Below are 24,554 nucleotides of genomic sequence, written 5' to 3'. Positions count from 1 at the left end.
CAGTCATTGAAAGGGTCGACTGCCGAGAGGTCAATGGGCCTGCCACCCAATTTTTCATGTTGGAAGCGGACAACGTTGAAGTCCCCACCAATTCCCCAAGGAAGGGATTCCAAACCGGGCTTGAGGAGGGAGAGGTCAGTCCAGAGGGACAGACGGTCGATGGCCTGGTTGAAAGCATAAACCACAGTGATAAAGAAGGGAGTGGGAGAATTGTGAAAAGATAAGCAAAGATGGACAAATTGGGAAGAAGAGTGGGATAGGGAGATATGGAGTTTGGAGGGATCCCAGAGAATCCAAATCCGACCAGACGGCGAGTGGGTGTAATTGGAAAGGAAGGACCAGGAGGGGGCAATGGATGCAGCGATGCGGGATGCATTTTCCTGAAGAACACGAGTCTCAAGGAGACCACAGAAGGAGGAGTTGGAGGATTTGATGAAGGAACGAAGCTCAAGATGCTTGGCCAAGGAGTTAAGGCCACGAAATTCCAAATAAAGCCAGACAGCATGGGAACTAAGGCAATGGGGGCTGCGAGGTCCTAGGAAGGGTGCTCTTGTGTCGCCTATGGACATAGGCGACCACCGGGCTGCTCACTATAGGCCAACGAGAGGGGAGGGGCAAAGCCACCCCGGGAAGGAAAGGGTGAAATTTAGCGGATAAGGTTACCTGGGTAGGGGAGGGGGGGGACAAGGGTGGTGTCAAAGGGGGGTGATGGTAGGGGGCCCCAAATGAAGGAATGAGGGGTTCCGAAGTGGATTGGGAGAGGGTTGGGTGGGAGGAGAAGGAAATGGGAACAGGGTTGGGGTAGGATTTTTGGTAAAGATGGGCTGGGGGGTTGGATGATAGAAAGGTTGTAGGTAAAAAAGGATTTGGGCTGGGTATGAGGGCTCGGGTGGGCCAAGGGTGTGGGCTGAGAGGGAGTTGGAGAGGTTGGGGTGGGAGATGGGCCGATAAATGGAGGTGGGTGGGCTGAGGAGGGTCCAGCAAGGGAGATGAAGTGAGATTTAGGATCACGTGTTGGAGGCCACATGGAGGGCGGGGGTAGGTAGAAGGGGGGGGGTAGGTAGAAGGGGGGTAAGTTTGTAATTAAAGGTGAGCAAGGGGTGGGGGCTTAAAAACCGACAAAGAAGGGGGGGGGTTATACCTTTGCGCAGGGACCAAGAGGCTTTCACACGAATGGCAAAGGCCTCGATCCAGGTTACTCGCAGTGACAAAACCAGACCTGCAGTCACCCAAATCTGGCAAGGATGGAGCCTTGATGGGGATGCCAAGCCCAGGCAGATCTTCTGAGCAAGATTGGAGAGGTGACAACAGCGACTGTTCAAGGATCGCAGGCAGCTGAGCATCATCGTCTGCCTGCGATCCTTGTTGAAATTAACTCTGCAAAGTAAGAGAAAAAAAATCAACAGGGATGCAAAAATATACAAATTTGAAAATTATAAGAGAAAAACATTCATAAAAAATTAAAACAAAAAAATCAATACGTAACATAAAGATATATGAATTTGAAAATTAATTGAACAAATGAATACCTTCATCATTCCCCATGATGAATTGCTGCTCGGAGAAGAATCAAGAATTGTCTTATATGCAGGATTTGAAATTGCAGCCACAGCTAAAACACCTTCAGGCTCACCAACATGATAGAAACCCTTGAAATTAGTTACAGCCTCCCCACCATACTCAAATTGGACCATAGAATTGCTGCAGACATCTCTCACAGTCCCATCGTAGCATATTACCACATCCCGAAGAATGACCATTAAATTATTGAATAGTGTTCCAGGTTCAGTTAGTCCTCCAGATGAACAAACAAGCACTTCTCTAGAAGAAATAGAATGGACCAACCCCCCATAGGGGATCATACCTTGAAAGAAACAGCTCTTTATCAGACCAAATGCTTCAGACAGGTATTCAACTCCATTAATAGAATGTTTGCTCTGGACAAACGAAGTCATATCCTCAACTAAGGTTCTCGAGTAAAACTTTCCCCTATCCCAAAGCTGCATGCCTAAGAAACGAAGAAGTTGGAAGACCTTGGTAATAGCCGAGGTCAAGTAGACTGGCCACTATAGATAATTTTAAATGAAGTTCACAACTGGCAGTTTTAGTCTTCTCAAGTAAATTTCTACTTGATCATAGATTTGTACAAATAGATCTATGATCATATGAGTCAGGTATGCTTACACAGTGTTGTATGGTTCCAGATTTCATTATGAAGGAGACCAAGATCCCGTTCACTTTAGCGTGTAAAGTTTGCTCATCAAACTTTGTAGGCCTCTCTCAAAATCACTGAACCATAGAAACCTTGTGAACAACTTCTCTATTGAGTGATTAGCTTGTTTGGGAAAAGAGGAATACCACAAATCATAACAATTGAATGTCATTTTGAAAGAAACTTTAAGAGCTCTAGTCTTCCAGTAAAAGAAATGTTCCTATATTTCCAAGAATCAATTCTATTAGAAATGGCCTGAATCAAAGGTTCTCAATCTGTTTTCATTAACCAGGTGGAAATCAGCAGAGAAGCAAAATATTTTGATGAGCAACTAACCTTCTTCCATTTGGAGATTGTTGCAAATAAGTTGCATAAGCTCTGAGGGCAGGTAATAGCAAATGGGAGATAAGTTTCATTAAAGTTAATTTGCAGTCAGCAACCATTTAGATGTAAGAAAGAACCCTCTGAATCACTTCCACAGTTTCCTTGTGAGCTAGACAGAAATGAACACATTGTCTACAAAGTAGAGATGCGTGATCAAGTGATCTTTGCAGTGTGGATGCAGTTGAATCCTTCTCTACTTTGCCTCTGTATCAAGTAGATTTGAATTTAATTGAGGTTGAATCCTTCTCTCCTTTGCCTCTGTATTAAGGAGATCTGAATTTAATTGAAGAACAAAGGGAAGATAAAGAATATTGAGCACCTTGTCTTAGAGAAACACAAAAAAAGGGTTGGGTTTACAATGTTAGCTCAGGTGTCACATGAAACTCCATCTTGGAGATATGGTGCAATCCATAATGAGAAAGAAAAGGGCAAACAATAGAAAAGAAGTTACACTAAATAAACAAAGACTATCTTCTTGAAACTTGATATAAAGAATATACATGCTACATTGAGTTGCTAAAAAGAACATGAGGTAATCAAGAAACAAAAATGTTGGTTTCACCAAATACTCAAAATAATCTTCCATGGTTGCACGCCATCCTTACATGGGGGAAAACCATACCTAATTCTGTCAATCTCACCATCTTCAATGAATTTCTCAGTTTTGGTGGGTACTGAAATACGTATCATATATTTCTACCTATGGATATTGAATCAATTAAAAGAAATCAAATCACCGGTTATAATAAGCTAAAACTTGAAACTTAAACAACGTTGATCCTCCACAACAAGATCAACCTCTCTAATCATAGGATTATTGTCAAAGAACACATCTCACCAACTTTGTTCCAACATCATCAAATTGGTATGAATTTATCAAATACCACAAACTTCGCCAATACCATGTCTCAAAGTCCTAAGTCAAATAAGGGATTCAATCCGCTACAACACACTGACGACATAGATGAATCAACTTAGTACTAAGCCAAATACTATACTGAACGAAGATCCAAAAGTCCCCAAAAGTGATAATCAGATCGGCTGAATTACACTGTCCATGACATAATAAAGACACAGAGGCAAGAAAAATAGGAAAATACCTCTATTTCAGTTGTAGGAACTCCACCCATAAAGATCTTCTTCATCCAAAAATCCTTAAGAGTCAATGGCTCCCTTTGGTATGGTCCTCTTGATTTCAACCTAAATATTTCAAACAAAAATACCTACCTGCTTCCCATTTGACCTGCTTCCCATTGATAATATGAGTGTTTTGAATGACTTTATCTACCACAAAAGAATCTGCATAAGTCACAAATCCAAACCCATATCCTTATCCTTTATCTCTTTCAATTTTCAGATGTATTTAGAGAAGGTTAGCAACATTAATATTTCGTACATGTCCTGCTATGCTTGTTTCATTTTGGATTTGCAGACAGCAGTAGTAGAAGTATATGAAACTTACTGGATATTTCAGCTAAGAGACAGAGTTGTTAGCTATCTGCACTCTACAGGGTTTCTTTTTTCACTCCGAAAAATTTAACCATGTTATTGATGATTTACAAACTATCCTATCACCATTAAGTTCAAATATTAGGTAAAAGCATCTATTGTCATGCATACACAAAAAATTCAAAATACAGTACTCTGAAGTCTGAAGTCACTCCGAAAAATTCAACCCCGACATAATGGAATCAGAATCACCACCCTAAATGGTTCTCCTATTCTGCAACCAAGACAATAATAAGACTCAAGCTCTTGATCAGAGAGAGAGAGACCTCCAAAAAGATCTTTGTGGATCCATAAGCTTTAGAAACAGAGATTTGGAGGAGCAATAATCAAAACACCAACCTTTTCCAAAATTGCTTGCACAGTTTACTATGTGAAAATAGAAAAGACAGGAGATTCTTAGGCAGATATTTTTCATAGTTTATCATATCTGACCTTAGCTGAGCTCTTAGCTGAAAGGGAAGCTGGTGGAGCAAAACCAAGCAAAATTGACACTGCAGCAGCAACAAGTAAGATGGGCTCCTTCTGTGCCAATAAAAGTAGAACCTTTACATCAGTTCACCAACGTAAAATAAGAAAAAACTTGAAAAAAAAAATCATGAAATTACAAAGTTGATTCATTAGGAAGCACATGATAAAAATTAATTCCTTTCCAATTATTTAGTGCATCAACAATAGACAATTTCTTACATTCCGAATAGTAATTAGAAAACCACTGAAAAAAAACCAAGTATATCCCCGGCTAATAACCAAATGGAAGATGGAAAAAATTGAATGAATACCATTAAAATAGGTGAAAAAGGAGTAAGATTTGGAGTTTGGATCAATATCAAAGGTAAAAACAGTCAAAAAACTTATTAGTTTCAGTGGCAAATCTAGCAAAATTACATAAACAAACAATTAACTCATCGAAGACATGATGAACGAGTGCAAAGAAATCGATGACCAGGGCTGTTGAGGAAGATGATCGACCCGCTACTGCTTTCGGCTTGTAACAAAATACAGTAATACAAACAAGATGAGTAACAGATCAGAATTCATCTTGTGAATTGCATACTATAAAAAATATGGAAATTTTTCATTCCCATAAATTTCAATGAGAAAAGGAAAATTGTTTGAATAAAATCAAACCCTGATTTGCACGCAAAGAAGACATAATAAAATCAAGACAGGAACAGGGTTATCAAATGGTCGACTGCGCTAACCCATCAGGCAGTCTGTCACTTTTGACCACGGAACTGATCCGATTTCATCTTGTGAATTACAGACTAAAAAAAATATGGAAATTTTTCATTCCCATAAATTTCAATGAGAAAAGGAAAATTGTTTGAATAAAATACAAACCTTGAATTGCACGCAGAGAAGACATAATAAAATCAAGACACGGATATCCAATTCAGAGAGAGAGAGAGAGGGAATTCTGATCTCATTGGGTAGTTCCGTCAAGGAGGAAGAATACAAGTAAAGGGTTCAATTTAGATTTCAGAAAGCCAGATATGGATGCTCTAAGAGAGGAGCGAGAGCGACGAGACTGTTTCGTAGCAGAGGAGTCATTGTCAAGTGGCCAGGGAAATGTGTTGAGCATGGTTTTAGTGCTCTCGACAGTGGGAGGACAATGGGAAAGCATTTTAGCAAGAAAGGTCGTGAAAGAGAAGATTGCATTGTTTGGCGCTACACTTTATCACATTTGGATGGAGAGGAACCTTAGGAGATGGACCTCCAACTTTTGCTCTTTCGACTTGATTTGGAAAGCCATCTTTTGGGATGTCTCCTCTAAGCTCAGTCTTCTGCCTCACTAGGCCTTTTTGGATTTCCCAAGGAACAGGCAAATTGTTGTTTCCTGGGGTCTAGATAGTGCTCTTTTACGCCCTCCTCCCCCCCCTTTAGCGGGAATCGGGGTATCCCCCCCTCCTTCCCCCTTTGTATATCCCCCTCCCCTCTTTCTCCCTCTCGCCCCTCTCGGGCTTTGGTAATATAATTTTTTATTCACCAAAAAAAAAGAAGAGAAGATTGCATTCAATATTTTTCTCCACCAATATTTCTCCAGTTTCCATAGATTGTTAGAGAAGGAGAGTGATGCGAAAGGTCTTGAAAGAGAGGGAGAGCCAGGGAGTAAGAGATAGAGATGGATGAGGGATGGAAGAGCGGATCATAGGGAAAGAGAGAGTGACGTAGCGACCTACCTTCTCCAGGTTACTCTCTTTTGTGCAGGAGATACGTCCGTTCGCGAAAGAGAGCTTGTGAGAAACAGATATCGGGAAGAATGTGGTCTTCTTTGTCTTTGGGAGGGATCTCAGGGGTATTTTGGGTAGCTGAAAAAGTGGACAAAGAATTTTGAGTATGTACTTTTATAGGATATACATATATATATATATATATATATATATATATATATATATATATATATATATTGATATTTCTTAATAAGATGTTTTATTCTTCAAAACTGTATTTTGCATGTATCCTAAGCACATCCATGCGTTTCTTGACCATTTTCATGTGTACCTTCAGTGTATCTTGTGTCTCTCCGATCTGATATGGTACATCTCTCAAAATCACCCTTTTGATACAATTCCTAAGACCCGAAACCAATACTTTAATCCTTGGAATTACTATTCTTGCAATCTTGCATAACTAGAGCATTGCTTAAATCTCCAATAAGTGCTCAACGAAGGCTTTTGTTCGAAAGACCTTGATGCAGCAGCACTTAATTGGTTGGACTAGCTTGACCGGGTTTGGAAAGCTAAACCCGGACGGAACCGGTCCAACCCGGGTTTTTAGTCTGATAAGGGTTGGAAGTAGTTTAGTTAGCCTTTAGTTAGTCTTTATGTTTTTTATTCATGTCTTGAGTTGGATACGTAGGAATGAGAGAGATAGTTTGATTGCAAGTTAGTTTCAGTCTTACATTCTAGTTAGGAGTCTTTTGATATTTGCTTATTTATACATTGTAATCCAACAATGGAAGTACAGATTTGAAATACAGTAGTTGATTGGATTTCTCTATGTAAGTGTGTGGATGTGTGATTCCCTCTTTCCCTGCAACTCTGAGATCCCATCTCAGATTTCTCCCCTTTTCTAACTGGCCCTCCACCAATTTGGTATCAGAGCCAGAAATGCATCCATCTCCCTCCTTGTCAATCTCTCTCATCTCTTCTTCTTCTCCCCATCTGTTGTTTCTTACTGTTTCTTTTCTGTTTCAAGCAATAACAACAGGCCCTCTCCTTAGCCTTTGTTATCTCTATCCCTCTCTTTTCTCTCTGACATTAGAGTCGAAGGAAGCCTTCATCTGGGCAACCTTCCCTGTAGATTCTTAGCCAAACCTGCGGCTGGAAGTAGGAATTTTGATAAAAAACTCGATCTGTTCTCTTTCCTTCCTCCTTCCACATTCATCTTTCTAGTGAAGGGCTCTTTCTCCTGGACGATTCAAGCCGCCAAAACCTAGCCCTTAATATCCTTATATCATGAGGTTGGAGGCCAGAAGCCAGCAACCCCCGCACTAGGGTTCCTCCAAATTTAAAAGAGAGAGAGAGGGAGAGAGTTTCAGAGGTGGGAAATCGACTCGGCTGTACCTGGTTCCCTTCGTCACAGTCGGATCCTTGTCCCTGTACTCTGGCGTATGATAAGTTGGTTTCTTTCATTGCAGTTGGAGTCCCTGTTGATTTAGAACACTGCCACCGCTATTTTCTTCTCTAGAGGTCCAAAACGACCCAACACCTCCCCCACGTTAAATGCCTTCTTTTAACTCTAACTGCCCCCACTTTTAAAGCCTTATTTGCGTTTTAGTTAAGTTGCAATTGCTTTTATTTCCAATAGTGCCCCCTCCCCCATCTTTTATTCCTTTTAAATCTTGTTCTCTTTTCCGTCCAAGAATACCCCTCTCATCATACGTACTATTCCACTTGGATTTGTTGTTTCCTTTTTTTTTGGTGAATAACAAATTCATTACCAAAAGGGAGAAGAGAGGGGGAGGGAGAATACACAAGGAAAGAGAGGGGGTGGGAGCTATACAAAGAGACAATCCCTGGAAGCCAGGCCATCAGAAGGAAGAAGGGTAACATCAAAACCCCAGGATACAACAATATGCCTGTTCCTTGGGGTATCAACAAGAGGCTTAAGGGGCATGTGGAGCTTAGAGCTAACATCAAAGAAGATTGCTTTCCAAATCATGTCAATAGAGCGAGAATTGGAGGTCCATCTTTTGAGATTCCGCTCCATCCAAATGTGAGAAATAGCAGCCCCAAACACAAGCTTGCTGGCGGTATCACAGATTGTACTACCCGAAAAAACCTACTCAACCAAAGCCACTCCCTTGCAAATGGGAGGGGTCTCTTGCTACGGTGCCAAATAAAGGCCAAGGCTTTTTTCCAGATGGATAGGGCTAAGGGGCAAGAGAAAAAAAGGTGGTCGATGTCCTTATTACCATTCCAACAAAGAACACAAGAGGGGGAAACATTGATGTGGCGGTGAAGAAGAAATGTTTTGGGTGGGAAGGCAATGGTTAAGGGTTCTCCAAACGTTAAAGTTGTGGCGAGGGATGTGGCCTTTGAACCAAACAATATTGTACTAGGGGACTGGGCGGCATGGAGTCTGACAAAGTCCCAAGCTAAGGAAGAGCTAAAAAACCCTTTAGGGGAGGGTAGCCAAGTAACCTTGTCAGAGGGAGAAGGGATGGGGGGAGGGGGCGGGGGAGAGACACCCAGACTTGAGAGATAAGGGGGGAAGGGGAGGGGGGAGACTAGGATCCAAGGGAGATGATTGTGGAGAGGGGCAGATTTAGGAATGCCAGAGGAAGAAACTGAGCGAGCACCAAGGATATTGTAGAGAACTCCAAGGGGGTGCCAAGGATCAAGCCAGAGGGATATAGAAGTCCCGTTGCTTATCATTGAGGAGGTAGCTGAAAGGGCTAAAGAGCGAAGGAGGAGGATCTTGCGCCAAACCCAGGAGGGATCGGTGGGTTGGGGGACCGTCCAAATGGAGTCCCGCTTAAGGAGGTAGGAGTAGACCCAGTTAACCCAGATAGAATCATGCTTAGAGGAGATTTTCCAGATTAGCTTGAGATTGCCAGCAATGTTATAATCCCGACATTTCTTCTTCCTCGATGCCACGCGAAGGAAATGCCGCATGAGCTCCACGTGCAAGGACCATGGGATCTTGGCCTGCACTTGCAGGAGTGTTGAGTTATACATTGATGTTGCCCTTCCCTAATAGTTCGAACTTTAAGGTGAAATGGTAGCGAACATTATCCACATCTTCTTTGACTCATGTGGTAAGTTTCAACCCAAGAGGATTACTTCATTTGGCATAGTTGACAATCAATTTTGTCAAAGATTTGAACAGCTAGGTAAAAGATTCAGTACATGGTAAGGCTATTTGATCATGTTTGGCTTCAAATTTTATAAATGGCTAATCTGCTTGACCTCCTATTTATCCAACAGTTAAGAGTTATGGCTTATAATACATAATAGAAAATCCACTAGATGGTGGTCCATTTAGTTGAGATGAGCCATGAAACTTGTCATTATCTAGAGAACCCAAGGGATGCTTTGGTTGGATTGACTAGTATAGCTGTCCATTTGGCTCAAACTAGTGGATCTTGAAGATAAGCTTATCTACACCAGGCCCACTACCATGGATGGTTCAAAGAATATCCTGTTGAATCCTTGTAATAGGATAATTGTATTTACTCAGATGGCAAAGGTATCAAGATGATGCTCAAAGGTTAATCTATAAGAAGATAGTTAAGATCTTCTTTTTCAGCCAAACAAAAAGGATAGAAAAAAGGTGGGTGGGGGTGGGGGTTCAGGGGGAGGAACATGAATAGCTGAAAAAAGATCTTATGTTTTTTCATTTGACTCAAAACTCTCTCCATTGGAACTTTTGATTAAATTTTCTGTATTGATATGAATATTAATCTCCCAGTTAGTATACGAAATCATTCACATCATGTATGAATGTATGGTAGCTGACAATTTGACCATTTTGGTTTCTGAAACATTGTATGCTGTTCACCAACTAAGTGCTGCCTGTATTTGGTCTACTTTACTGATTCTTTTGTGTCTGGTTTCTACTACTCTGTGTATATTATTTCATTTGTTGGACCAAGTTACTCAACAATTTTCTGGTGACAGGTTGCAGGATGTTGTACACAGTGAGAAACGCTTGTATCTTGTTTTTGAGTATCTGGACCTTGATTTGAAGAAGCACATGGATTCTTGTCCAGAGTTTGGTAAAGATCCTCGTTTAATAAAAGTGGGTGAGATCTTTCCTCCTTTTAGGGATTTATGCATTCTGAATTTTAAAAGATGTAATTTATCACTTTGGAACTCGAAAAAGTTTCTCGAGTTATGATGCCACATTTTTAGTCTGGGTCTGCATTTTAGAGGTTAAGGATTTCTGACAAAACTCTATCATTTTCAAACTTGGATTACAACTATCCATTTATAGGTTGTACTCATTTGGCAGGTTTGTATGATAGCTCTCTGGTTATTGATTCTTCTTTGTTGTTTCATCAATTATTGGCTTGCCAGTTAGGTCTAAGTATTGTAACGAATGATCATTGTAAGGAGTGCTCCTTGTTAAACTTCATGAAGTAATTTTCCTTTTTTCATTTGCAGACATTCCTTTATCAGATCCTTCGAGGAATTGCTTATTGCCATTCTCATAGAGTTCTCCATCGAGATTTGAAGCCTCAAAATTTACTGATAGACCGTCGTACCAATGCACTGAAACTCGCAGACTTTGGATTGGCCAGGGCATTTGGTATTCCTGTGAGGACATTTACTCATGAGGTATCACATGTGCAGTGCCCTTTTAATTTCCTCGGTATTTGTTTTAAGTTTCTTTTCCTCCACTTTGGATCCATGTGTTAACAGTAGAATATCACCATTTCTAAATAACGAGGACATAGACATCAATATGAACTCAAAATTGGCACTTCGAACCTGTTTGTCCCTCACATGGGATGGATAAACTCATAACAAAAACATTTCCCTTTTGTATAATAATAATTATATACTTCCTGGAGGCATATCACCTAGGTTTGACTCTAAGTAGGTCTTCTGTCAATGTATGTGACATCTAAGTATTTTTATTTTCTTCTGCAAGCGATCCTCCTCCCTCCACCCCCCTTCTCATTTTTGTGTAATTCTCAAAAGGAGGAACAATACGTAAGTGCCTGGCTATGTTACCAGGATGTGGGCGTGTGTGTCAGAATCTGACACAGACCGGGCCTGCGTTCAAAACTCTTTAGATGTTCCCCCTTTTTCATCTTACAGTTCACTTGAAAATCAAAATAGATTTCCAGAGCGAATAATTAACTCTATACACTTACGAACTATGAAAGGTATGTGAATTAAGTATAAAGGAGGCAGTCAATATAATATGAAGTAATTGAAAATTATGTTTATGAAGTGGCTCTGAACTTCTCCACCACTTAAAGAGAGTGAAGAATATAGTTACAGCCTTTTTGACTGTTAATTTACTCTTTACTAAAGTGACAGTATTGTAATCTAAACAGAAACCTAATATGCTTTTTTCCTTCAGTTTTAAAAAGTTCAAGGTAGTAGGCTTGGAGGCAGCTCAGGCTGGCATTACTATGAAACGGTCCAACTCTGGCTAATGAAATGGAAATTTGAATTAAAGGCTTCAGCCTGTGGATTCTTAGAGCTTTTCTGCTTTTTCTTTTGTCTTTTACTTTACCTTTTTTATTACAGCAAGAATACCTAACTCGTGACCACCTCTTGACCCTTGATTCCCCCCCCCCCCCCACAGGAAAAAAAAGGATTAAAGAAAAAATGAAAAAACAACCACCAGTTAACTCCATACAACTTGCTTAGCCAAGGGTTGAAACTTTCCTTCCAATTCTTTTCCCACCTACCTGCAGTACCAGCCAATTAGCTGTTTTCCATAGAAAATCCTGTGCTGGCACTTGTTTACACCTAACTTGCTCAATCCGAGTCGAACCCAAACTCAAAACCTTACTTTCCAACGAACCTCTTACTACTGGGAGTTGGTTTAATTTTCTTGATTATCCAAGCTGAATGTATGAAAGATCAGTTTGATGTATAGGTACGCTCAAGGGTGGGTATATATGTCTATTTTTCATGTGATGTTTTATGATAATTTCTTCAAAGCATTTGTGAAGAAACTTAGAACTAGCTATAATCAGGACTAGCAATTTTATGAGGTTTTTAATTTTCTAATCAATTGCAATTTGCAATGGTACATTTTAGTGTTATAAATGTGTATTTTATTTGTTAGATTGGCACCCATTGTTAAAAATCTTTGACAAAACATTTATTAAGTTTAGAACTTGTATATTGCAAAAATCATGGAGTTAGATATGAAAAATTTGCACTACCTTTATCCATCTCAACGCAGAAGAGGTCCAGTTGCTCATCATTTGGTCCATGTTTCTCATACCTTATCTCCCATACAGGTGGTAACACTTTGGTACAGAGCACCAGAAATTCTCCTTGGGTCCCGCCATTACTCCACTCCAGTTGATGTATGGTCAGTGGGTTGTATATTTGCTGAGATGGTGAACCAGCGACCTTTGTTCCCTGGGGACTCTGAGATTGATGAACTGTTCAAAATTTTCAGGTTCCACTGCTCACTTATAGTTACACCTTCTTGTGTGTACATTATCCTTCTTCCTTGTGTTTTCGATTCACACGTTTTTTCCTCCCTGAAGACTTTTGGGTACTCCAAATGAAGAAACTTGGCCTGGGGTGACTTCATTACCTGATTTCAAAACTGCCTTTCCCAAGTGGCCTCCTAAGGTGATTGGGATTTTCATGTGGGTCTTTGTGTCATAAAATCCTGAAAATATATTAAGAGATTTAAACCATGCCTCTGATATGCAGGACCTGACAACTGTGGTCCCTGATCTTGAACCAGCTGGAGTAGAGCTACTTTCGGTAAGTTTGGATTTTGATTTATTTTTAGAAACAACACTAGTTGGACGAGTTGAATTTAGGCACACACTTGTAGAACGATGAATGAAGACTTAAGCATATAATTATACCAAAAGATTTTGGATGCATAAAACTTTTTATCCAGAATTTCACACCATTAGGAAGGGGATTTTCTGGTCAAAAGTTCTGTTGCTCTCCCCTTTCCGAGGGGTGTAAAATCTAACAATCGGTTTGTGAAATGTTAACAGTTATTCCCTTGAATAATATCCAGATGGAGTTCATCAGACTAATAGTTGGCGTTTCTTTTGTGCTATTAAGGTAGCAACCTAGATTGGTTGCTACTCAGATATTCCCTAAAACCATAAAATGATGTAGTTTCACAATTGATCCTCAAATACATAAACAAATAGACAAAAAGGAAGATGTGTCCACATGTAGCTTCAGATTTGTGGTTCCTATCACTTATAAATATCATATAATTGTCCAGAAAATGCTTTGCTTGGACCCCAGTAAAAGAATTACAGCACGGAATGCTCTTGAGCATGAATATTTCAAGGATCTTGGGGTTGTACCTTGACTGCCATCCCGATATCTTCCTCAGCATATCGACTTGTCAATAGAAGAGGGAAAAATATTATTGGATTTGATTGTGTTTTACATGTGTGCTTTCTTTCATTGTATTTTTGTCCCTAATTTTGATTCAGATCAAATTGAACTAGGGTTTTTACTTCTGTATTCAAACTGTAGTTTTTCTAACGGCTTTTGGCATGTCTTGAAATGAAAACGACGTCAATGTATGCAGATTCTGCGCATGCTCCTTAAATTTTCCGTCTATATGTTATGAAATAGCAATTCTGCCACTTATTCAAGATTCAGATACAATGGTCCTGTGACATCCCAGAAAGAAAAACAATGGTCCTTTACACTATTGTGTGATTGGATAGAGTGGAGGATCATTTTTCTCTGTTAAATTCTTATATCATTAGTGTTCCTATAAACAACCCCGAATTTATTAGAAAGTTTGTAAACCTCTTTGATGGTTCTGGATCTGAGCGTATACTTGGACCAGAATGAGATGATACAAAACTTCGAAGAGGAGGAAACACCTTACTCTCGTAGGGAAAAAAGGACTTGATAAAGTCAGGTGGTTTGCCTTTCTCGAGTATGGGCGTAATTCATTCCTCATGTCTTGAACTCTAAATCAGAATGAAATGGACCAAAACAAGGCACTACAACGTGACCTAACGTTTGGGGAAACTATGAAAAGGGTCCTCCCCCATTAGACTAACTCGTCAGGCATTAGGTTAAAGATAATGATCATAGTCTTTGTCACAAACCAATACAATCACCAAGGGTCTTATTAGCTAGGAAGGTTCTTGTTCTGCAAAATAGTTGTAATCAAGAAAATTAGAGGTTGAGAATTTTTCATGATTTTGATTAACTTGTCTAACAAAGGGAGCCCAATGTAGTTTTGCAAACATTAAAGACCCCAAAAATTGAAACATGAGTCATGAGTGATCCTGATCATGGTTTCCCTAAACTTTAGGGACCCTGAGTGTAATTTACATTTTCTTGGGGGTGGGCATTTAAGAAGCATGGAGACGAAGCAAGAGTGCAAGACAAATCGCGCAGCTCACTCCCAACAAATTGCATTCATTGCAATGTCTCAATTTCTGGAGATTCACAAACTGAAACTATAAACAACTGAAAATTTTATGCCTAAGAAACATTATGTCCCTGTTTGGTTAGAAGAGTTTTGGTGGGGTGGGATTTAACGGGTGGGATAATTATATGAACTTTTCCGAAGTATAGGATTTTAGGTTGTTTGGTTATGTTAGGTATGAAAAAATGGTATGGTTATGTAGGGAAGGAAACGGAGTGGACAACCAAAAAACTATTAGATTTTACCGGCCTACGTGGGTGATGGTTCTCTCACTCCACCTCCTCACCCACCAATTTGGTGGGACATTGCCAATTTCCAGGGAAAGCACTGGCACAAGGGTTGGAGCTGGTGCGGTGCGCGGCTGGACCGAAGAGGGTTGCAACGGTTGGATGAGCGTGCAACAATGTACGGGGTTGTGGCCGGGCAGGAAAAATTATCCATCTCCAATAGCTTCTCTCTTGACCTTCTTCAGCCCTTTCATTTATGATGGTGCTGGAATCTCATCTCAAGAGAGAGAGAGCGAGCTTCTAACCTTTGTTGGGTAATTGCAATGAGTCATTAATTCATGGTTCATAGACACATTGGATTGATTTCGAAAGCAAATTTATGGGGTTTTGGACTGCTGAACACTTGGAAAACAACGATTTATTGATCTTCTATTTTGAGATATTTCTGGTCTGAACTCTGGAGCATGCGAAATCATTATTGCAATTGAACTTGGCCATAAAGCGAGGTGGTGAGATGTTGGACGGGTTGCAATGGTTGGGTGGGAAAGCTTATCCTTATCCCTCCACCCATTTCTCTCTCCTCCTCTCTGCAACCTTATCTTTATCCCTCTGCCCCTCCTCTGTCGTCTCACTCATCTCACCTTTTCTCTCTCCTCCGATCTGCAAATCTGCCTTACCTTATCTCTTTGCACCCCTACAACGCTTCCACCCAACCAAACGAGGTGGGTGGAATGCTACAGTAAAATTCCTTGTAACTTTAACCCAATATTTCCAATCCATCAAAACCATGCTAACATGTAGATCCCATCTTCCCAACAATCCCACCAACCCTTCCTTCTAATCAAATGAGGCCTACATGACGATGAAATAACCATGGAGCCAGTCCCTGACAAAGTTTGTGGCATATGGAAGAGTTCGGAGATGTGATGCCTTTGGAGTTGCCAAAACACCTTTTCTCCTCAGAGGGCCATAGGCCACAAATTGAGCTCCTCCTAGGAACAAAGCCACCTGCAAAGGGCCCCTACCATATGACACCACTTTTTATTTGATGAAAGTGTAATCACACAAACCACATATCAATCCCAAAAGGTTAACCGACTTTTAAGACCATGGAATGGCGGATATACACAACGCACACCATATGACCCCACTTGAATTGACTTAACTTCATAAGCAATTGGATGGGTTACTTGAAGCAAGCTTCATTGGACCCTCCAAAGCACCTTTTGAGGCCCCATTGCTCTTCCGATGTAAGTATGATGGGAGCTTAAGGTTATGCATCGACTACAGGGCTCTCAACAAAGTCACCAAGTACCCTATACCCTTGATCGTGGACTTAATTGACTAACTTGGAGGGGCCAAATACTTCTCTAAGTTTGATCTAAGATTGGAGTACCATCAAGTTCCTGTTGTAGACGGCGATGACCCTAAGACCACCTATGTCACAAGATATGGCGCATATGAGTTCCTAGTCATGCTCTTCGGGTTGACTAATACCCCAACCACATTTTGCACATTAATGAATCAGATTTTCCATGATTGTCTTGATAGGTTTGTGGTGGTGCATCTTGATGATATTGTGGTGTACAACATCATAGAAGAGCATGTTGAACACCTCAGAAGGGTCTTCCAGCTACTCCGAGAGAATCATCTATATGTGAAGGAGAAGTGCTCATTTGCGCAACAACACATTGAGTTCTTAGGTCACGTGATCGGTGGTGGACAAGTGCGGATAGACACAATCAAGATCAAAGTCATCTAAGAGTGGAAGGGCTCTACCAGTGTTCGTGAGTTGCTGTCTTTCCTAGGACTTGTGAACTACTATCATTGATTCATTGTTGGATATTTTGAAAAGTTTGTGCTTTTGACATATATGCTGAAGAAAGATAGGTTGTGGGCATGGTTTGATATAAGTGCTTGAGCCTTTGAAGAACTAAAGCTTGTCGTCACATGTGAACCAGTCCTTGGAATCCCAAATGTGACCAAGCCTTTTGAGGTATTGAAGCCTCAGACTATGCCATCGGTGGAGTAATGATAGAAGAAAAAAATCCAATAACATTGAGAGCGGAAAACCTTTGGAACCGAGCGGTGCTATGTGGCTCAAAAGAAGGAGCTAATGGCCTTTGAATATGGAGGCACTACTTGCTTGGGTCTTCTTTTGTGGTGAAGACCGACAATATGGCAATATCTTGTTTCATGACCCAACAGATACTAACTCACAAACAGGCTCACTGACAAGAATTACTATTAGAGTTTGACATGTCCCTGGAGTACAAGCCTGGTCGAATTGAATAACGTTGCAGATGCCCTTAGTTGTAAGGCTGAACTTGCAACAATGCAACAAGAGACAAGGCGGTATATGAGTTATGTTAGCACCAACTTGTTGGAGAAGATCAAGGGCGGGCTGCAAACCGATCCCCAAGTTCAAATCCTTTGAGCCTTGGTACAAGTTGGAGGAACAAAACATTTTTTTTTTGGGGGGGGGCGGCGGTGGGGGACGGACTTCTCTACACCAAAGGCAGCCATCTTTACCTTCCAAGATCGGGGAACTTGAGGCAGGAGCTGATCAAGGAATACCATGACACTGTATAGGCAGGACATCCTGGTTGGCGTTGCACCTTTGCCTTATTAGGGAGAGCATACTACTGGCCCCACATAATAGACGATGTGATGGATTATGTCAAGATTTGCTTGGTGTGCCAACAAGAAAAAGCCGAGAGGAGCAAACCCTTGGGTCTGTTGGAATCGTTGCTTATACCCCAAAAGACCACGGGAAAGTGTCTCTCTTGACTTCATTTGTTCTTTGCCAAAAGTGAGAGAGTACGGGTCCACACTTTTGGTGGTAGATAAATTTTCAAGTATACTACTTTCATCTCTGGTTCTATCCACTACTCAGTTGAGGAGACAACATACATGTTCATGAAGAATGTGGTCAAGTATTGGGGCGTCCCTCAAAATATTGTGAATGATAGAGATCCAATGTTTATTGAAAAGTTTTAGTCTGAGCTACTTAAACGCTTGGGATCTTAATTAGACTTCACATCATGCAACCGGCCCCAAACAGAGGGCCGAATAGAGCGAGATTCAATGCTCTCCTCAAAGACTACATGCGACACTTTGTGAACACTAATCAAAAAATTGGATAAATTTGTTGGATGTTGCACAGTTTTATTTTAACCTACAATAAAGCTCCTCCGCTCTCAAAAGGTCTTTTGAGCTTATCATTGGCCAATAACCATTGGCACCACACACGTTAGTAGTTGGTTACAAAGGGAGTACCCTCGCAACTTATCGATTTGTGAAAGATTGGAATGATACTGCTAAAATGGCTAGGGCCTACCTTGATAAGGCCGCTCATCGCATGAAGAAGTGGGTTGAGCGTCGGATGCAAGTTCTACCCAACAAACCTTCGTAGATGGATTATCTAGTGAAGTAGAAGGACTTGCCTGAATCATAAGCAAGTTGGGAACCAACATCATCCTTATTATTCTTCCCCGACAAGATCGAAGAATACCTTCAAGAGAGAAGTTGACAAGGGATATTAAAAGTAGGGGAGAAAGTCTCTACCGTTTCGTCCAACACTATTTGTATAGCCTACAATCGTGACATAGGTGGGGCTTGATGGCTAACCATGGCATGGGGTGATGCCTAATGGCAGTTTTGTAATTAAATTATAATGAATATGATTTTTTAGGTGAGATCTTGTCTCCTTCTGGAAATCCCAAAAGAGCATACGAGCTACCTTGTAGGGGAGTGACATGTTGTCAAGAAGTGAAATGGATCTTTTGATGGATATGGTTCATTTGTGATATGTGGAATGGTGAGATACAAATTTTGATTGTTGGTTACTAGGGAATGGGTCTATTGATAATTTATCAAATTTCGGACCAAAATTTAATCATATATCCCAACATGTAATGGCATACCCTCTCATTGATGACCCTGCACCCTTTAGTGATCCATGTACTCTTTCGTAGTCCATGCACTCTATTGGTAGTCTTAAAAATTTTAATGTTTTATTGTATCATATAACACACTACATTTGAGTGACGTATATTTAAGAGCCATCGGGAGTACTTGTACGACCAGGATGCCTAGAAACCTCTAATAGGTTTTTAGGAGCGTGGTTCCCATGCTAGTGCCCATGTGTCTGTCTCTCTTCTCCTTCCTATAAAATAATCTCTGTCTCCCATGCATTGAACCAAAAGGGAGATATTGATTGGCTCTCGCGCCGCACTCTTGGACAGAGAACACGTCCCGTAGTTTATTATGTTTGGTAAGATTATGGTTTTCAACCCTTCTTGCTTGAATATTTTAAGACCAATTGTTTACAAATATTTGGGTAGTGTGGTTTGGTGAGGCGGGATTCCATTCTTGTACGAGAATGGTTCTCGTTCGAGAATGATTCCCGTACGCTTAAGAGGCATACATATGGAATCCACCATTTGGGACCCACTTGAGTGGATTCCATGTGTGCCCCCTATGAGACTACGAGAATGGGAGCCGAACTCGGCTTGGGTGAATTTGGTCACTTTTTGGGATTAAAGTAGTCCCGTATTGGTGCATTTATCGGTACCTTGCAATAATCAACTTTGGACGGGTTCGGGCTTATTTCTGGTGGGGCTAATAAGTACCTCAACCCTAACCCAGGCAAGGAATAACTGAGCAGGTTCGAGCTAGCCTGCCTAAGAAAATATTTTTGAAATTGCGATGGACCTAATTGGATGGGTTTGGTCCGAGTTGGAGCGGGTGAGTATAATAGCCCGAATGGCACAAGCCCGTAAACCGTAGTAAGATTGGTTGTGCAAAGAGGTTTAATTTGGAGATCTAAAAAGTACATCAAATGGGAATACAACATTGGAGATCGCAAATCTTTTACCTCAGTTTTTTCTGGTAAAAGTAGAATGGAATTGTAAATACTAAATAGTGTAGACTATCTTCACTACCCAAGTAACTCATGCAATGGTGGCATGCATCTACAAGGAAACTAAGTATTAGACAAATAAAAGTCCAAAGAAGAGCCCAAAGCGTCACCGTAGCAAAGTAACCAAACCATACATGGCTATCCAAAACAAAAGAAGAAAAAGGGCAAAAAAAAAAAAAAAAATATTGGGAACCGTTCTCTGCATGAAACGCAGACAGGGATCACGCGCCTAGACACAGTGGGGGACATAAATAACCACCCTGCCTTTGTTGTGTTGTGCCTTGTCTTTGCTTTGGCCTAGCAATTTGGCATTGCCTGGTTGAAGGAATGCCCCAGGTTTGGTTACTGGTTCAAATCCTCATAAATGCTTTGGTGCTTGCCATGCACCACTATTTAGCTATCGCCATCCCTTGGGCCCACTAAGCGCCCACTCCCTATCGGGCTACCATAATGGTGAGCTCATTTGACATCCCAAAAAAAAAAATTTTAATTTAACCATACCAAAGTAACCAAATCATACATGGCTATCCCAAACAGAAGAAGGAAAGGCAAAAAAAAAAAAAACATCGTTGTCTTTGAAGATTTACAAATAAAAACATTAATTTAACCATACCAAAAGTAACCAAACCGTACATGGCTATCCAAAACAAAAGAAGGAAAAGGGCACCAAAAAAAAAAAATCATTATTTTACATAGCAGATATGATGAAGGTGGTCTTAGTATTGTCAATCTGATCAACGGGAGGCTCCTTAATCATGCCCTCGATCTCCGTCACAAACCTTTCCATCGCCGGCCCAGGCAAGCAAACCGGCACCACTATCCCATCCTCTCCTTTATGATTCCTGAACGGTATGTAGAAGCTCGCCACCCCTGGAATTGCCCCGACACCTCCCTTTGCTGCCCCACCGTATACCGCATTTCCCCACCCGAAATCCACTGCTCCAAACCCGGCATGTACTAGATCCGAAACCAGATAGGTCCTCACGACCGTAAAGTGGGGCCTCCCCTTCATAACCATTAAATCCGCCAACGATCTCATGTATTCCTCAGTCACTTCACCTTTCGCTTTCTTCACCAGCTCCAACGCGTATCCCAACGGATTATTACACAATTTTGCCGCCGGGGATATCGCAATCGGAAAAGCAAACGCATTGCCATAGAATCCGACCGGCAATGGCGGTTGAAACTTGGCACGTGCGTTGACTATACAAATCACACGTACATCCTCATCCGGGTCGGGCTGGATAGCTATTGTGCGGCATCGCCAAAGACAAGCCGTTAGCACCTCAAATGTGGAACACGAGTGGAGGTGGGGAGGCACGTGTTTACGCAAGGCAGCCACCTCAGCCGGGCCAAAGAAGAAAGATCGGTGGGCCATGTCATCAAGAGGGATGAGTGTGCCTTTAGTATCAGCCACCTCATCATACTCGCGGTGTAAAAATGTGACACGTGGTGGATCCCTTGCGGTGAGGAGTTCCCTCTTCCATACAGGTGGCAAAGTGGGAGTCCGTGCTCCGCGTGCTATTTCACCCACGGCGCACATGAACTGGACCAAACCGGCTGCGTCGCTCATGGTGTGGTTCAACCGGAGGGCAAAAATGAACCCACCACACATAAGACGTGTCACCTGCATCCAAATTGGATCAAAGAATTTTGAGTCGTTATTAGATTACAATAACAATATGTGTAAGAACTATTGTGGGGCCCGATATACTACAAAAGTAAACAGAGTCTTTTTTTTTTTTTTTTTTGTGAAAAAAGTAAACATAGTCGATGAGTGCTTATAGTTGACACGTCAAATCAAATGCATTCAATGTCTGAAGGGCATTGATTACATAATTCTCTAGTTTCTTCTCAGGATCTGGCCCAGCCAGAAGATGAGTGTTTGGATCGTTTCACAGGTGGGCCTCCTTGAAATGATTAAATCCCTCCCTTGTTTTGGTTGGGTTCGAACCCTGTTCTAAAAATACATTTAATGGTCTATATGGACTAAAGAATTTTTTACCTTTTAAAAAATTACCCAATAAATTACATGCTGAAGAAAAGAAATGAGAAAAGGGTAAAATTGGGATGGGAAAAAGAACATTGACTTATCTCATGTCCCTACATTACTACAGAGCCACTGAAGGGATGTAAGGGCATCGATGAGTACAGGGATTTTTAATTTTGGAGATGGGCTGCAAATGTTTAAGTGGAAATAATTTTTTTTTGGGTAAATTACATTGTCACCTCTGGTTTTCAAATGAAAGTCAAATCATCCCTTGATTTTTTAAAATATTCAAATCATCCCTTGTATTAGATCCTATTATGATAAATTAATCTCTACCATTAGTTTTATGTCGTTAAATAATGATGTTAACTAGTTAAATAAATTTAAATTTCTAAACTAGTCTTGACATCCAAACAGAGATTTTGAAAGATAATATTATAAATTTAATTTTAATATTTTAATACAAAAATAAAATAATCCTTTCACACCAAAACCATAGATAATTTGAGTTTTATTTGAAAATCAGAGGATGATATGTAATTTATCTTTTTTTTTTTAATCCCTATAAAAAAAAATCAAGGTACATCCTTCTCCCACCCTATCATACGAAGTAGTTCTCTATCGAGTGAAGCTCACGTTCTCATACCGTTTGAGTTGCACAGATGGAATCCAAGAGAGATAGGTATCACTTTGGATTCCATCTGTGTGAATCAGATCCGTACGAAAATCTGAGCCAACCTCTTCTCTACCTGTATTCTAGAGTCACATAGGAGAACCAAATGAAGAAAAAAGGAGACACTCACGTGGGTGAAAAGAAACTATTAGTCCTTGAATTAGTAATAAAATTGTCATCATGCCAAAATTTAAAGCTGTGATTTTATCATAAAATAATTTCAAGAGGAATTCCTCTATCATGTGGATCAAGACCATCATTGATGAAGCATATAAATAGTCACATCACCAATTATGGAGGAATTCTTTCTAATCCACTCCTTTTTTTTTGGTAGAAGAATACTTTTACCAAAATAAAAAGTTGCATTTTAATAGCTATGATTTAGATATTGACTTTATTGGCCGATTTATACCACTATCTATCGTGACAGATATCATTATGTATAGATGGTATCAGTCTCAACCAAAAGATGGTATCCCAAAAAAAAAAATGGAATCAGTCCAAAACGTAATTTTAATTTTTTGAATTTTCAATATATTCGGACCTTATATGGTTCAACCTGTATCGGTGTCGTTTAGATGGATCATTCTCTCAGGTTTCTGTCTGGAATAGTTGTCCGATTTCTCTCATAAGGGGTAGAAATGATAATCTAACCTCCTGCTCGAACACATTGTCTAGGTGTGATTAAGGGATCCAAATCTTCCACGGTGTGTTGTCCGTTGCGGCCTGAGTGGCGTAGACTGAGCCGCATGCACAAAGACCGCCTTACCCTTGCCCAAACGCCTCGCCCGAGCGAAGGTAAGGCGATCATTGCACGTGCGGCCCAGTCTATGCTGCACAAGCCAGAATGGGCAATTGCATCGTAGCGGATCTGTGTTGGTGGTTAAGTTATCATTTCTGCCCCTATAAGAGGAACGGGGCAACCGAACGGGACAGAGAACCTGAGAGGAAAAAATTTCTCTGTTTGCGTTAATGATACTATACACTAAAAACCCTGTTGATCGTTAAACATCACTAGGCATAATATAGGTTAAAACTACTTTAAAAAAAGTTAAATTTTTTTTTCTCTAATCTATGTATGTAAACCTAGGGAATTGCCCCCCTAGATTCTATTCTTAGAGGATTTTGAGATGGTTAATTAATTAATTTACCTGAATCAGTAACAGAGGGCAACCAAGAACACCACCCGATCCGGGAACGTCGTAAAGGAGCTCCTCCAGGCAAGGGAATGGTGGTTGAAGTGCTTCACCGAACTGCTCCAGCGTTACATCGGCGTCGGCCTCGATGAAGATTACACCGTCGCCGGTGCATTCCACCACCAGCTTCCTTCCAGGCCCTTCCCTGAGTCTACCAGCAAATGGGTAGTAAAATACTAAAGCTTCAGCAATTGCCTTCCTTATGACCTTCACAGGGTCTTGTCCTCTCATCGAAGGCTCATTCTTGTAGAACTGTATCGCCGGAATATGGAACCGTAGACCCTCTTGGTCATCAATGTCTGAGAGATACTTGAATTCATGAGGTGTAGGTTTAGCCGGTGAAACCAGCTCCGGTTCACGCCTTCGAACATTGAACGTCAAGGAAGTTAAACACGATGAAGAAGATGAGGATTTCATGATACCGGAAAAATGGATTTCTGTTGCCGGAGATTGAAAAGATAGTGCAGAGTACTGAGATAAGAGAGAGATATTTGGTTCTGATCTTGGAACTGATGCATTTCTATTATTGTGAAGGACAGTTATATATAGTGTGTGAAGGGAAGTGAGAACATGACCCGATGGGGACCTGGTGGGACCGGCGGGTTGGAATCGGTATACGCGTGTGATCGGAATAAACAAAATAAACGAAACTACAGTGCAAACTTCTTCGGGGTTACAACGAGATTTACGTTTGTTTTGTTCTTATTTTTAAAATTGACTTCACGGAAGACTTGAACTTTTTATTTATTTATTTTTTTTATGGTAGGTGTGGGGGATTAATTTTGTTATAAGATGTTTTTGTGTGAACTATCGGACTTGACTAGCTCAAGGACTTCGGACCTGGCTCTCTTCAGTCGTGGCTGG

The 24,554-nt window shown here is 40.8% G+C and overlaps 2 protein-coding genes across 5 annotated transcripts in view; one reads left to right on the top strand and one right to left on the bottom strand.

The window, feature by feature from the left end:
• LOC122646507 (cell division control protein 2 homolog) overlaps positions 1-13,892 on the top strand; it is a 30,637-nt gene extending 16,745 nt beyond the window's left edge. For all 4 annotated transcript variants that reach the window (XM_043840079.1, XM_043840082.1, XM_043840081.1 and 1 more), the window contains exons 4-9: positions 10,231-10,351; positions 10,717-10,890; positions 12,540-12,703; positions 12,795-12,882; positions 12,967-13,020; positions 13,505-13,892. In XM_043840079.1, coding sequence (XP_043696014.1) covers positions 10,231-10,351; positions 10,717-10,890; positions 12,540-12,703; positions 12,795-12,882; positions 12,967-13,020; positions 13,505-13,594 — 691 coding nt within the window. In that variant the 3' untranslated portion in view covers positions 13,595-13,892. The remainder of the gene's footprint in view (positions 1-10,230; positions 10,352-10,716; positions 10,891-12,539; positions 12,704-12,794; positions 12,883-12,966; positions 13,021-13,504) is intronic.
• Positions 13,893-20,510: 6,618 nt separating this feature from the next.
• Positions 20,511-24,179, bottom strand: LOC122644555 (benzyl alcohol O-benzoyltransferase). Its single transcript, XM_043837932.1, has 2 exons — positions 23,646-24,179; positions 20,511-21,458 (listed from the first exon to the last, which is right to left on the bottom strand). Exons 1-2 carry the CDS (start codon positions 24,105-24,107, stop codon positions 20,520-20,522), a joined length of 1,401 nt encoding a protein of 466 aa, XP_043693867.1. The 5' UTR covers positions 24,108-24,179; the 3' UTR covers positions 20,511-20,519.
• Positions 24,180-24,554: the final 375 nt, after the last annotated feature.

Source organism: Telopea speciosissima, chromosome 11, assembly GCF_018873765.1.
Source record: "Telopea speciosissima isolate NSW1024214 ecotype Mountain lineage chromosome 11, Tspe_v1, whole genome shotgun sequence".
In the NCBI taxonomy this organism is placed as follows: Eukaryota; Viridiplantae; Streptophyta; class Magnoliopsida; order Proteales; family Proteaceae; genus Telopea; species Telopea speciosissima.
The sequence above is the reverse complement of the archived record's forward strand: the minus strand, read 5'-3'. Positions and strand labels throughout refer to the sequence as shown.

Bases quoted from the DNA above. Each gene is read 5' to 3' on its own strand.
- LOC122644555 (XM_043837932.1), bottom strand. From the start codon at position 24,107: ATGAAATCCTCATCTTCTTCATCGTGTTTAACTTCCTTGACGTTCAAT. The intron at 21,459-23,645 runs GTAAATTAATTA...ATTTGGATGCAG, and splicing joins GCCCTCTGTTACTGATTCAG to GTGACACGTCTTATGTGTGG.